The following is a 12,875-nucleotide window of genomic DNA, read 5'->3' as shown; positions in this document are numbered from 1 at the left end:
AAAGGTAGAACAGCTCCTAATCTAGGAGGTGATTCCTCTGGGAAATCAGGCTGCTTTTCAAGTGTAATTTGAAAAGTCGCTGCCTCCAAACTTTATTGGGGGTGGTGGAGGCAGGGGGGCAGAGGGAAGAATGCCATTTATAAAGCAATCAGTGCTTCGACAGAGGCAGCCATCACTCAGAATTATTTTCTGAAATTTGGCCTCTCTTCCTTACTCTGGAGGAAAGGCAACATGGGCACTTTGCTTCCAGTCAAGCCCGACACAGAGGCTGGGGTAAGTCACACAAAGGGAGAGGAACCCTGCCCTGTTCATCAGAGCTGGAGCTGCAGAAAATCATTTCTGGGCTTCTCAACTCTTCCGAATGAGCTGGAGGAAGCCTCATCAGAGGTTCCATTCATCTCACTTCTTACTTTTAAACTTTAAAGCACATATTTATGTGCCTCAAGTTGCCCATGAACTATGGCGTGTCAAACAGTTTGGGGTTGATGGAAGAGGTACATTTTCTCATCCTGGGACTTTCAGAAACACAATTTCATCACCAGGCTCTCTCCCTTCCAATTTCTCCTGTACGTTGCCACGAGATGCATATTCTGCAAACGCTTTCAGTGCATTACTCACCCGTTCAAGAACCGTCCAAGACCTCCCCTCTTGATCTCTTAAGTCTGGGAACCCCAGGTTGACAGTCAAGGCCCTTCGTACATGTGGCCTCAGTGACCACAACCTTCTCACACCCACCATCCCTAGACCACCAAGCCACCCTTGTCACTCGCCACAAATATGGGGTGGTGAATGCCTGTCATTTTGGCCCCTCTGCACCCTGCAACACTTCTCCTGGTAACCGAATGCAGGGCTTCCTTTTGGGGGAAAGCACCGCACCCCAGTTCCCTCTCCATATGGTTTGGGTGAGCTGACCTGACACCTGCCTCCAGGCCTGCTCATGAGAATGTAGATCTGGGCTTGGCAAACTAAGGTCCCAGGGCCAAAAAAAAAAAAAAAAAAAAAGGCCCCCAGCCTCTTTTTTTTTTTTCTTTTGCGGTACGCGGGCCTCTCACTGTTGTGGCCTCTCCCGTTGCGGAGCACAGGCTCCGGACGCACGGGCTCAGCGACCATGGCTCACAGGCCCAGCCGCGCCGAGGCATGTGGGATCTTCCTGGACCGGGGCACGAACCCGTGTCCCCTGCATCAGCAGGCAGACTCTCAACCACTGCGCCACCAGGGAAGCCCTCCCCAGCCTCTTTTGAAAGACTCCTGAGCTAATAATTTTTACATCTGTAAAAGATTGTAAAAAAAAAAAAATCAAAGAAGATGCCATAGAGAACCTATGCCCACAAAACCTAAAATATTTGCCATCTGGCCCTTTACAGAGAAAGTTTGCCGACACCTGCTTGAATGCACAATGCTTGGTTTGGTTTGGGGCGGGGCGACGGAGGGGCTGAGCTCAGGAGAGCAAGTCCCAGGACTTGAGCTGGAGCTCAAGTCAGAGGGACGTGCACACTCTCCTAACTTTGTTCAGCAGAAAGAACATAAGTCTGGAACTACTGGTGGCCATCTTTGACACTTTACAGAAAGAGGCTGCTGGAGAAGGAAGGCAACACTGGGGGAAGCAGAATCAAAAGACAGACTGACTGGCTGTGGGACCTGGAGCCAGCTGGGCTGGCTGGTCGTGCGAGCCCAGACATTTCTTTCAACTCAAGCCAGTTTGAGTTGGGTCTCCTGTCAGCTGCAAGGGAAGGAGTTATGATGAGTACAGATACTGGCAGGTATGGCCGATGCATTTGGGCATGTTATTACCTTGTCTGGAATGCCCTTTATCCTCTCTGCCTGCCAAAGAGTCTGCTTGTCTTGCCAGGATCTTTTTTTATTATCTTTTTTAGCTTATTTATTTAATTTTATTTTTGGCTGCGCTGAGTCTTCATTGCTGCGCGCAGGCTTTTCTCTGGTTGCAGTGAGCGCGGGCTACTCTCGTTGCCGTGCACGGGCTTCTCATTGCGGTGGGTTCTCTTGTTGTGGAGCACAGACTCTAGGCGTGCGGGTTCCAGTAGTTGTGGCATGTGCGCTCAGTAGTTGTGGCTCACAGGTTCTAGAGCACAGGCTCAGTAGCTGTGGCACATGGGCTTAGTTGCTCCAGGGCATGTGGGATCTTCCCGGACCAGGGCTCAAACCCGTGTCCCCTGCATTGGCAGGCGGATTCTTAACCACTGCGCCACCAGGGAAGCCCTCTTACCAGAATTTTGTCCACGCCCCAGCCCCCCACCCCCGCTGTGGTCCTCTGTAGTTCCTGGGTAGCTCGTTCTGAGACATAACCATCTATTTCCTCAGCTATAATTGTCTTGGAAGAGTCGGTATTGCATCCCTAACAAAGCCACGAGCAATGGGGTGGGGATAGGGGGAAGGAAAGCATGTTGTCGAGCCCTGGGCACTAGCTAAACACCATAAACACTACAGCACTTATTCCCCCTGAAGCAGCCGTCAAAAGAGGGGGAGGCAGCAGCTCCATTTTAGAGATGGGAAAATGAAGTGAAGTGACTCACCGAGGTCACGCAGTTACTAAGAGGCAGAGTCAGAAATCAACCCCAGCTCTGATGAACTCTACATCCATGTTCTCTCCACAGTATGGTGCCCCCTGAGGGCCACATCCAGCTCTTCTCGGGATCCCTTGGATCCAGCTCTACACCTCCCTGAATCCTCCAGGAGCCTCTGCAGATCAGACCTCAAACATCTCAACCTGAAATGCAAAGCCTTTCAGTATCTGCCGATTAATCCCTTCCCCACCCATCTCCAGCCACACTGATACTCAGAGTACTCAGGGTGCACCCGGAATGAGAGAAGAAACCCTCACTACACCAGCAAGTTTTAACAGGGGAAACGATCACTTTGCAAAGCCTTCGTTAACAAAGACTAGATTGAGTCAGCTGGACAGCTTCAAAATTAAAGTTGCCTGAATATAATAATAACCGGCGAGGCACTCTAATTAGTTTTTGTTTTTTGTTTTTTAATCAAGTGCAACAATCTGCCTGCAGTAATCTGAGAGCGACTCGGGATGTCTTAACTCTTTGAGGAAGAGGTGGGTTTTTGGAACATCACGGCAAGTCCTCCCACGCAGATGATCTCCTGGAGGGCTTCCCCAGAGCGAGAGTTTTGTTACAGCACAGGGTGGGTGTGCATGTTCCCCCCCACACTTCTCAGCACACCATCACGGCCTGCCACACCTAGGGACCTGGGGAAGGAAGGCAGGCTGCTTTAATCTCCCTGGGAGCTAGGTCATGCTCGACAAGTCACGCCACCTCTCTGACCTGTTTTTTCATTTGTCAGGACCTAGAGATTGAATTAGTCTATCACTTTGTGTCCCCAGTGGAATTAGGAACAATGCTCTGTGAATCCTTCTACAATCCCCTCAATTAGAGGGCATTTCTCAAAGGAAATCATCCCAGAATTTTAAAACTGGAAGAGAGTTAAGTGGTTCTCTCTCAGGACTTCTTAACTTGGGAGTTCCTCTGGGGTCAGAAGTGAAGTCTCTGAAATTGTACCCAGAATTTTGGGAGGTCAGCTAAGCAGACCCAGCGAGAGGTGGAGATGGTGCGTGACTGTAGGCTTGGAGGATGCAGCGCCCTCCTGGGAGTGACAGGGGAGGAGGAATGTTTCGGGGGACTGGGTCCTCAGATCTCATCTGATTCCTGGAAGAGCGCAGAATCCTCAAAGCTTAAGAACTCTCTCTGTGGCCCATTCCCTCCACTTTACAGGTGGGAGAACTGAAGGCCAAAGGTGGGTGGTGATGACTCACTGACAGAGCCAGACCAGAAGCCAGCTGGACATCTCATTGCCCTTGCAGGGAAGGTCCTAAAAGGAAAGGAGTGGGGCCTCTCTGGAACTGGCTGGGGACCCTTGCTCCAATAAGTCCCCATGCCAACCATCTTGTTTTGTTTTGCTTTTTTAGAGCTTGGGGATTATCTATGTCACTGGAGGAATTATGTACATAGTGCCTCACCATGCATCTGGGGAGGAAGCATTCATCATTCTCGAATGTGCATCTTTCAGCATGGGTGAGTGTGTGCATGTGGCTGAGTACCTGAATTTACATAATCTGTGGGTTTTAAATCTCCCAGCTAGAAAAATCAAGTGTTTATCCTGCCTTTTCTACACAAACTCCCTCAAGGTTACCACGTGGTTGATGAAGGGACCAAGGCTCTAGCTACAAGCAAGCCGGCATGGCGGAGCTGGAACAGCGCTGCTCTGTAATCCCTAATGAACGAGAGGGTCCAGGTGAGGCTCACCAATGGCTGCCAACTTCACAAGAAGAGATCAGACATCATGTACCTCCTGATGGAAGTAAATAATACCACCCACGGCAGAGTGCAGCCAAAAAGCAAAAACAAAAAAACCAAACCCGATCAAGCCTCTTGTTCTGCTTCCTCATTTACAGGAAACACAGGTGACAGGAGCAGCCCATGAAATGACCCCCCACGGGGATGCAATCAGTAAAGCCAGACTGTGGGAAATGCTGCAGAATAAATGACCTTGTTTCCTCAACAAAAAACTTCCCAGGAAAAGAAAAGAGAGGTGGAGGGAGAATCTATAAATTAAAACAGATTTATTAAGGGACATACCGATAATGGCAATGTACACACCTTATTTGCATCCTGATTCAAACACACAGGACCGTTGTTAAATGTTTTAGGTGTGATAATGCTATGCTGGCTGTACATTTGTTTTAAAAAAAAAAGAAGTCTAGATATGACATCTGGAGTTTGCTTAAAAATAATCCAGGGGCCAGGTGTGGTGTGGAGGTAACTGGGAAGGTGCAGGATGAAGCAGGGCTGGCCACGTGCTGGTGACTGGGTGCAGCTGGGTTATGGGCACATGGGGCTTCAGAGTACCATTATCCCTGATGGAAAGTTAAAAAATACTTAAAAGGTATCCAAAAAAACTGGCATGACTATTTGCCTTTGGAGAGGGAAACTAGATGTCTGGGGAATGAGGATGGGGAGACTGAGTTTTCATTATTTTGTACTGCTTGGATTTTATACCATGACTTTGTATTATCCATTCATGAACATAGACTCAGTTTTTTTCTTTTTTTTTTTTTTGGCCTTCCCTTGCGGCATGTGGCATCTTAGTTCCCTGACCGGGGATCAGACCCAGGCTCTCAGCAGTGACAGCGCACAGTCTTAACCACTGGACCACCAGGGAATTCCCCATAAACTCATTTTTAAAAAATAACCCAATTTAAATAACAAACTTCAACGTGAGTTCTTGATTGTACTTTTCATCCAAGAAGTGCCTTTATTTCATTTTCTTCCAAAGAACAGGTAGGTTCTTATCTCCTTCCTTGAAGAGGGGGAGGTGTGTGAGTCCATGCTGCAGGCCGGTGATCTGAAAACTCTCCAATGTGTGATACTTCCACGTGGTCCTCAGGCGGCCGAGGTCATACATGATGGGTAGTACAGGCCTCCGCCCCATGTATCCTCAAGCTCTTGGGTGTGGGTGGGTGCGTGGGGCGGCTTGAGAGGCAGCTAGGGCCGCAGAGATGGTAAGCTAAGGAGTTAAGCCCTTAGAGCTGCCAGACAATGTCATTTGAAAATACCAGGTATGAAAGAGAAGTAACAGTCAGCTGCTTTCCTTCAATCCAATTTCTAAGCAGTGTGATCGATCAATTTATAAATCGATTGGCTGTCTAATCCACCTTGGCAGTCTTCTCTGAGGCCGACGCCACCGCCCTCGGCCAGGGTGGGGTGGGCCCACATCCTCGGCAAGCTCCGCTGGGGACCTCCTCGGGCGCCTGCCTGACTCGGGGGTGGGGCGGGGTCACTGCAGCTCCTGGAGCAGGCGGAGAACGTTGGCTGTGTACGGGTTCTGCTGCCCAGTGGCCCCCCGTAGCTGCACCGGGTGCAGGCTGGGGTGGGGAGGTGTGAACTCCTGTGGGCAGTAAAGCTCGTTCAGGAGGAGCCAGGTGGAGTCGGGGTCTGCCTTCATCAGGTGGAGGAAAAGGCTGTGGAGAGGTGGAGAAGGGAGTGAGGGCACGAGGGAGGGCTGCTGGTCCTCCACCCCAGAGGCTGCTTAGCGGGCTCTTGGAGAAAACAATGATAATCGCATCACTCTGCACAGCAGAACAAAGCCCACTTTCGTGCCTAATACAGGGCCATTAGGACGGTCCCAAAGCCTAACAGAAAGAGAGGTAAAGAGCTTCATATCCGTTGACATAGAGAAAAGGAAAGTAGTTAGTCTGAGCAGAACAATATTGACATCAAACAAGCTCTTGGCAAAGAAACCGGTTAAATGCTGGGCTATAAAACAGTTCTCAGAAGGAATAAAATGGATAGGGCCCACCCCTTATTACAGAGTCCACTTCGCTCACAGGACCAGCCCCAGTGTAGGGACTCCCTCTCCTGCTTGGGGAGCCTGGGCAAACCCTCAACTCCTGAGTCTCAGGTCCTTATCTCTGACCCTCCAGCACGCTGCTGAACTCAGTAGTTGGCCCATTTCTGGCCCCTGAGAGCCATGGATTCTCCGTGGTCTGGATCCCATAGAGGGATCAGATGCAGTTATTCTCCCATGGCAGGATCAGCTGAGCCTGGCTCTGGGACCTTTAGCAGAGGCAGAGCACTGGTGCCCTATACACGACATGAACACAGCTGAAGGGCCGGGGCCACGCAGCACCAGACACCCACCACGGGTGAGGTTCTTTATCTTGGTCTGAACCGTGGGGTCACAACCCTTTGCCTCGTATCTGCTCACATCCCATTTCTGAACGATACCCAGGCCACTGTGCCGGGTAATCCAAGTGTAGACTTCCTATGCCTGGCTGACTCAGCGATTCGGAGTCTGGCTTTTCAATCTCGGGAAGGATGAGGCCCTCCCCTAGCTGGGCGGCTCTCTCTCAGCCACCCTGCCCATCTCAGCTCACGTATCACCCGTGCAGAGAGGGTGGCCTTCCTGACCATGTCACCTAGGTGGTTGCCCCTTATTTCTCTCTCTCAGGACACCCTCCCCAGCATTTATCAATTGCCTGTTTATTGACCATCTCCCATCTCCCTTCCTCACAGCACAAGCCCCTGAGGGCAGGGACCATGTCTGTTTGGTTCACTGCTGTATCTCAGGCACTTAGCACGGCACATGGTTAGCATTCAACCAATACTTGATTGAACAGGTTTCATGTTTAATAAGGGACTTATTATGCTGCACACTAATGATTTCAGATGGCATCCCTCTTTGAAGTAAGTTATATTCTGTAAAATGATCTAAAGGAGAGGTCAACTGCTCACTACCAAGGAAGAACCAAGGATGTTACTAACAGGAGTCACGTTACCGCAGATGTCACTAGCTGTATGGCTTGCCTCCGTCTCAGTTTCCTCATTTCTAAAACTGGAGATGTACTTCACCCAGGGTTCTGCTGGGGTTTAAACGAGAAAACACAGATCCAGCCCTACACAGGGCCTCCCACATGCGATCCCTGTCTACCAACTAACAGCGGATAGAATCTATTTGATGGATCACATTTTATTTTTGATGACCATTCCTAGGAGCCTCTCCCGTACTGCTGGGCATCAGACAGGAATGTAAATGCTTGCTGAACAGAGCTAAATTCTGTTTTTAATTTCGTTAATCTAAAAAGCCTATGCCGTCAGGGGATTTGGGTTTTACTTTGGTGAAACCAATTTTTTTTTTTTTTTTTCCCGGTACGCGGGCCTCTCACTGTCGTGGCCTCTCCCGTTGTGGAGCACAGGCTCCGGACACGCAGGCTCAGCGGCCATGGCTCACGGGCCCAGCCGCTCCGCAGCATGTGGGATCTTCCCAGACCGGGACACGAACCTGTGTCCCCTGCATCGGCAGGCGGACTCTCAACCACTGCGCCACCAGGGAAGCCCCGGTGAAGCCACTTCTGCTTTCTTCCTTGGGTTTAACAGACATATGCTAAGGAGGCAAGGGAGACAGGTGGAGGGGGCACTTTGACACACTTTCTGGCCTGTTTTGTGCCCGAACAATTTAAGTTTTCTTTACTTAGGATAATCTTGAATTTATAACCTCAGCGGTGGTTGCTGGAGAAGTGATTGGAATATTCTAATTCATCGTTTCCACTTCACCGCAGAAAGGAGATGGGGCCTGCGTGGGAGACAATTTTTGTTTAAAAACAAAAATATCTTTGATAATTAGAGTGGCACGGGAAATTATGAAAAAAATGCACCAAAAATGGGAAGCAGATTTCTATTTACATGTGACACAGTTGACAGTTTTCCCTGGTGCCAAAGACTGTTAAAATGCAAATGGTTTCATTTGATTTTTTTTTTTTCCCCTTCAAGAACTGGAACAAGCTGCAGCATGGGCACACCCTCAGCTTCAAGGAGTATTTTGATCTGGGCGACACCCAGCAAAGTGGTGCCGTGGCCCAGTTCAGTCACAGCTCTGCTCTGACTTACACGGCATGGAAACGTCGCAGTGTTCATTTTTGGTCTCCTTTTTAACTTACTAAATGCGGGTGTTGTACTCGTTGGCAGGAAAGGAAAAGGCAGGAAGCCACTCTCTTTGCCCTTCGAGATCCCTAAATAAAATGCCAACAGGGAGGCAAAGGAAAAATCGTGTGCAACGTTCATCTTCTTTTAGTAAGCTAGAGCCATACTCTTGGACAAATTATTTTGGGTCTCACTTCTGAGCTCTTAAAGAGGTAGAATCCCCAGAATTGCAGGTGGCAACGCAAGTTTCTTCTCCACCTCTGCGGCCGGGAGCAAATTATTTTGCCTTTGTGAACCTGTTTCCTCCTTCTCCAAAGGAAAATAATCACACCTACCCGACCCTCCTCACAGGTTTGTTCTGAGGCTCTCAGGAGATGAGGTGCAGGAAAACACTCTGAAGTGTATAATGAAAACACTGTTCCTTCCAGAGAGTGTGTGTGTGTCTAAGGAATAATTATCACTACCAACCCTGGCAGCACTGCCATACCATGGAAAATTCTCAGATGCTCTGTAAAGGGCAGAACATTTGTCTTTTGTTTCCGTCATAATTTCCTTCATACTGACTTGATAGGGGTCCCAATTCTCAGCCACTGGGGTTGTAATTTTGTCCATTACTTTCAGGAAGAAACGAATGTAATATTCTTTGCCCTCTGCATGCCTGAGGTCGGGAGCAAATGCCGTGCCATGCAACCAGGTGGCTGGCAGGCATAGCTGTGCTCTTGCTTGGCAAAAGGCATGCAACCCGCTGAACTCTAAACACTGACAAATTCTGAACCTGGACCCCTGTTCACTTTGAGGCCCTGGGAGCTGAGCCTGAGACCCAGGAGGTCTTGTCTGAGTACTCAGCCGCCCAGTTTTCCCCCAAACTCCAGTATTGCTTTGTCCTGGGACCAGTTCCTGCCCTTTCTGAGCTGGCGAGAGGGGCTCCCAGACAATGAAGGGAAGAAGGCTGAAGACCTCGAAAGCATCCTTTTGCATAATCAAAAGACAAAAGACAAAGAGGAGACCTCTGCTTTGAAGTGATAGGAGTAACTGCCTGGAAAATGTTCCTAACACATCTTGAGACATGGCCGAGATGGCTGTTGAACATGCCAAGTGGCTGACTCCATCTTTTTTCAAACCCAAAGAGAAACACTTTAAAAAAATATATGTACACCATTTAACTCCTGAACAAAAATTTCTTTCTCTTTCCCCCAGGCCCGAATCAGTGGCTCCAAGGAGCCCAGTTATCAAGAGATTATCTGGTCCCCAGAGTTTCGGGAGCCACTCAGCTGTGCCTCCTGCCTCCGAGTGTCCTGAGGCGAGTGATTATCTCTCAATAACCTGTAGGGTCCTGTAGCTTAAATGATAACTTGACTTTAAAAAATTTAGAACTCGCTGTTAGGCAGTTTCTAAGCAACCTCTGTTTCCATGGCAAAGAAGCCTGGTGTTTATACTGATTTTTCACTTAAAATGCGGTTTTATTGAATTTCACTTCATGCAGGCAGCCATTTCCCTGCACTTCAGCCCTATCTACAATTGACGGGTATCAGTAAGTACCTAATAAACTCCAGACACCAAACCAACAGAAGGGACTCATTCCTTTATGATCAATATCAGGTGCTCCGAGTGACAAAGCTGGGGGTGATGTCGCCTGGGGAGTTGGGAAATGTGCTGCTAGAATCTGGCTGGCCGGGTCTGGTTCCCTCTCTGCGTGGTTCACCAAATGTTTACTAGCACCTGGTCCAGCTCAGGCACTGCGTCAGGTGCGTGGGACACAAAGACGGATGGACAAAGGCTCTGGCCTCAGCGCTCCCTGTCTGGTGGGGAGGACAGACTGACCACAGAAGCCCATGATACAATGTAAAGAGGGCCAGGCTCAAGTCACAGGTGGGCCAGAGCCGGGGAAGGATTCCTGAGGTGGGGACATGGCAAGTCACTTCTCTGTACATCAATCAGATCAGTTCTAACCCCCTTCCAGCTCCAACACTCCCAGCAGTTCTCAAGCATAGGGGCTGGATCATGGGCCCTTTCACCCCAAATGCAGCAAAAGGACACCCCTCTGTTGAAGATGCAAATATTACAGAGTACGTCCTCACCATCTTGGGTTAGACAACACCTGCTCAAGGGGAGCTCTAGAAAACCTCTAGCCAATCGAGGCCCAGCAAAGCTAAATAAACTTAACTGAAATTCAGAGCTCCCAGCTCTCCTGGGTGACAGGCTATTCTTTCTCTGTCAATTACTTGCTTGAGGGATCTGCTGCTCCTTGTCTCTTTCTGGGTTTATAAAATGCTCTCATGAGCTGTCTGCGTAAATGCCGGTGGTAAAGGACTTGCGGCTTTGTGATGTTTATTTATTTATTTATTTATTTCGGGGCATCTGAAGAAGTTATTCAGGGTGTCTCCTTAGGGACACGATACAGGCTATCTCTACGTGGGCACGACTAAACGCAATCGGAGGGTAAACTCACTTGTTGGAAAGCAGGCACACCTGCAAAGTTATTTTGGCTTCCCTGTTATTCCCCTTCTGGCAGAACAGCCTTCACACTCTTTTTTTCTGTGGCCATCTCTTCTCCCGTGACTCCGTACATGATGATGCTACAAATGAGGTTGTGTGTTTCCTTTTAAATAAACGGATGCTCAGGGTGTCGACGTGTCCGAGCCAGCAAGCAATGGGGCAATGCTTCCATACTCAGTAATTTACTCTAATGGGTCTCGGTTCATCCGTTAACCAGTATTTCAAGCCTGTCCTTTCTTGCTATTCAATTTAGCTATCTTCCCCTGCACGCGGGTCGTTTTTTGTTTCTAAATGTTGGAAATGGAGGATTATGACTTGAAGCAACAATTTACTCTCCAAATAAATACTACCAATTACCTCTGCAGCTATACATACTCATTCGACTTAACTCTATTTACCTGTTCACAGTCATTCATCTATCGATCGCCAACCCACACACTCACACAGAGGCCGATATTAAAAATATTTAAATGCAACGGGGACAGGATTTAAAACCATAAACACCAGTGGAAGCTTACAATGATAATCGAGTCCCTGAAGTACCACAAGACAAAGTACCATAGATGCTGTGGAATGACTCCATTGCTTTGTGCATATTTAAAAAGATATGGCACTGAGAGGCCCAATCTGTTACTGACAATTCAAAAATAAGCCAGAACCAAGAAGGGTTTAAATCCCACTGGGGCAGAATCTAAAAGCAGCCCTTTCCATCTGGCCAGCTCTCCCCGCTCCAGGCCCCACCTTCGGCCTAGATCCCATGATGACAACGCTGCTGGGCGCAGATTTCAAAGTGGCCCCGGCCGTCTGCACTCTCAGGCCGCATGCAGCGTTTCCTGGTCCTCCCTGGAAGATTCACACCCTTGCAGATAAAGACATCTTCGTGGCAACCTACCTGTTTTGCGCCCCCCTGCCCACCACCCCCAAACTGTTTTCCTGTAACCCACGCTCTGGCACTAAGCCAGCAGCCTCCACTGATGGAGTCATCAGAAACAGCTCTAGGAAATGTACTTCTGTATTTACTGCAAGGACATTAGGAATAATCAGTCACAATGGTACCTAGCGTTCTTCTAACATAGCCCATGGGGAAATTTTCTCAGGGTTCAGCACCAAGGGAATTCCAGAGCTGTGCTTCCTTCTAAAAGCTTTCTTTTCTTATTTCAGTGATGACTGGAATTTGTGCAGCAGATGCGTTTCCCTCTTTGCCTTGTCTGTTAGGAGGCCCAGAGCCACGCTGCAGGCTCATCTCTAGCGGAGGTGAAGAGTTCAAAGCCTGCATTTTATATATTAACCTCAACCCTGGCTTCACCTTGTTCTCCCTCTTATTATTTTTCCCTTAAAAAATGTCTTCACTTCTTATTTACCTTGCTGCATACACTTAAGTTTATAAGATGCTTTAGGTCTTTTTTGGAATGAGGAGGAAGTTTAAATACTGATAACAAGTATTATTGATTGACTTTTTAACTCTGGGCTGACATTTTGTGCTAAAGACTAATATACATGACTTTACTGAATCTTTGTGATAATTTTATTAGGTGGAAAAAATAGATATGCTTATTCTAGTCTTATAGATGAGGAAATTGAGACTTCGAGAAGGAAATTAATTTGCCCAAGGGTATACCACTACTGAACAGCGATGTGAGGCCAACTCTACCTTGATCTTCAGCTTAGAACTCTCAACACAGTACGTGGCTAATAAGAGACTCTAAAGCATCTTTTAAATAAATACACATATAATAAGACAATTGAGGCCATGTCCTTGGCTACTTTACTTGGTGCTGAGATCATCAACATTCACTCCTGCCTCCCCTGCAAAGGGATGAAATGACCACCCTGTGGTCGGCCAAGGCTTCTGATATTTGAAATCTACTTTGTGCACGTGGTCCACCTACCAGGCTCGATCTCCCGCCAAGAGCATCGTGGTTCCTGACCCAGTAT

At 48.4% G+C, this 12,875-nt stretch overlaps 1 protein-coding gene across 7 annotated transcripts in view; it reads right to left on the bottom strand.

Moving 5' to 3' along the window:
* Positions 1-2,415: 2,415 nt before the first annotated feature.
* TTI1 (TELO2 interacting protein 1) overlaps positions 2,416-12,875 on the bottom strand; it is a 45,497-nt gene continuing 35,037 nt past the window's right edge. For 6 of the 7 annotated variants that reach the window (XM_060030802.2, XM_060030800.1, XM_060030795.1 and 3 more), the window contains one exon: positions 4,676-5,986. In XM_060030802.2, coding sequence (XP_059886785.1) covers positions 5,803-5,986 — 184 coding nt within the window. In that variant the 3' untranslated portion in view covers positions 4,676-5,802. Of the gene's footprint in view, positions 2,726-4,675; positions 5,987-12,875 lie in introns of those variants that run through there. The other variant, XM_060030801.1, reaches the window with a different exon arrangement.

Source organism: Delphinus delphis, chromosome 15 (genome assembly GCF_949987515.2).
Source record: "Delphinus delphis chromosome 15, mDelDel1.2, whole genome shotgun sequence".
Lineage (NCBI taxonomy): Eukaryota > Metazoa > Chordata > Mammalia > Artiodactyla > Delphinidae > Delphinus > Delphinus delphis.
Note: the sequence above shows the minus strand (reverse complement) of the source record. Positions and strands in the feature narration are given on the sequence as shown.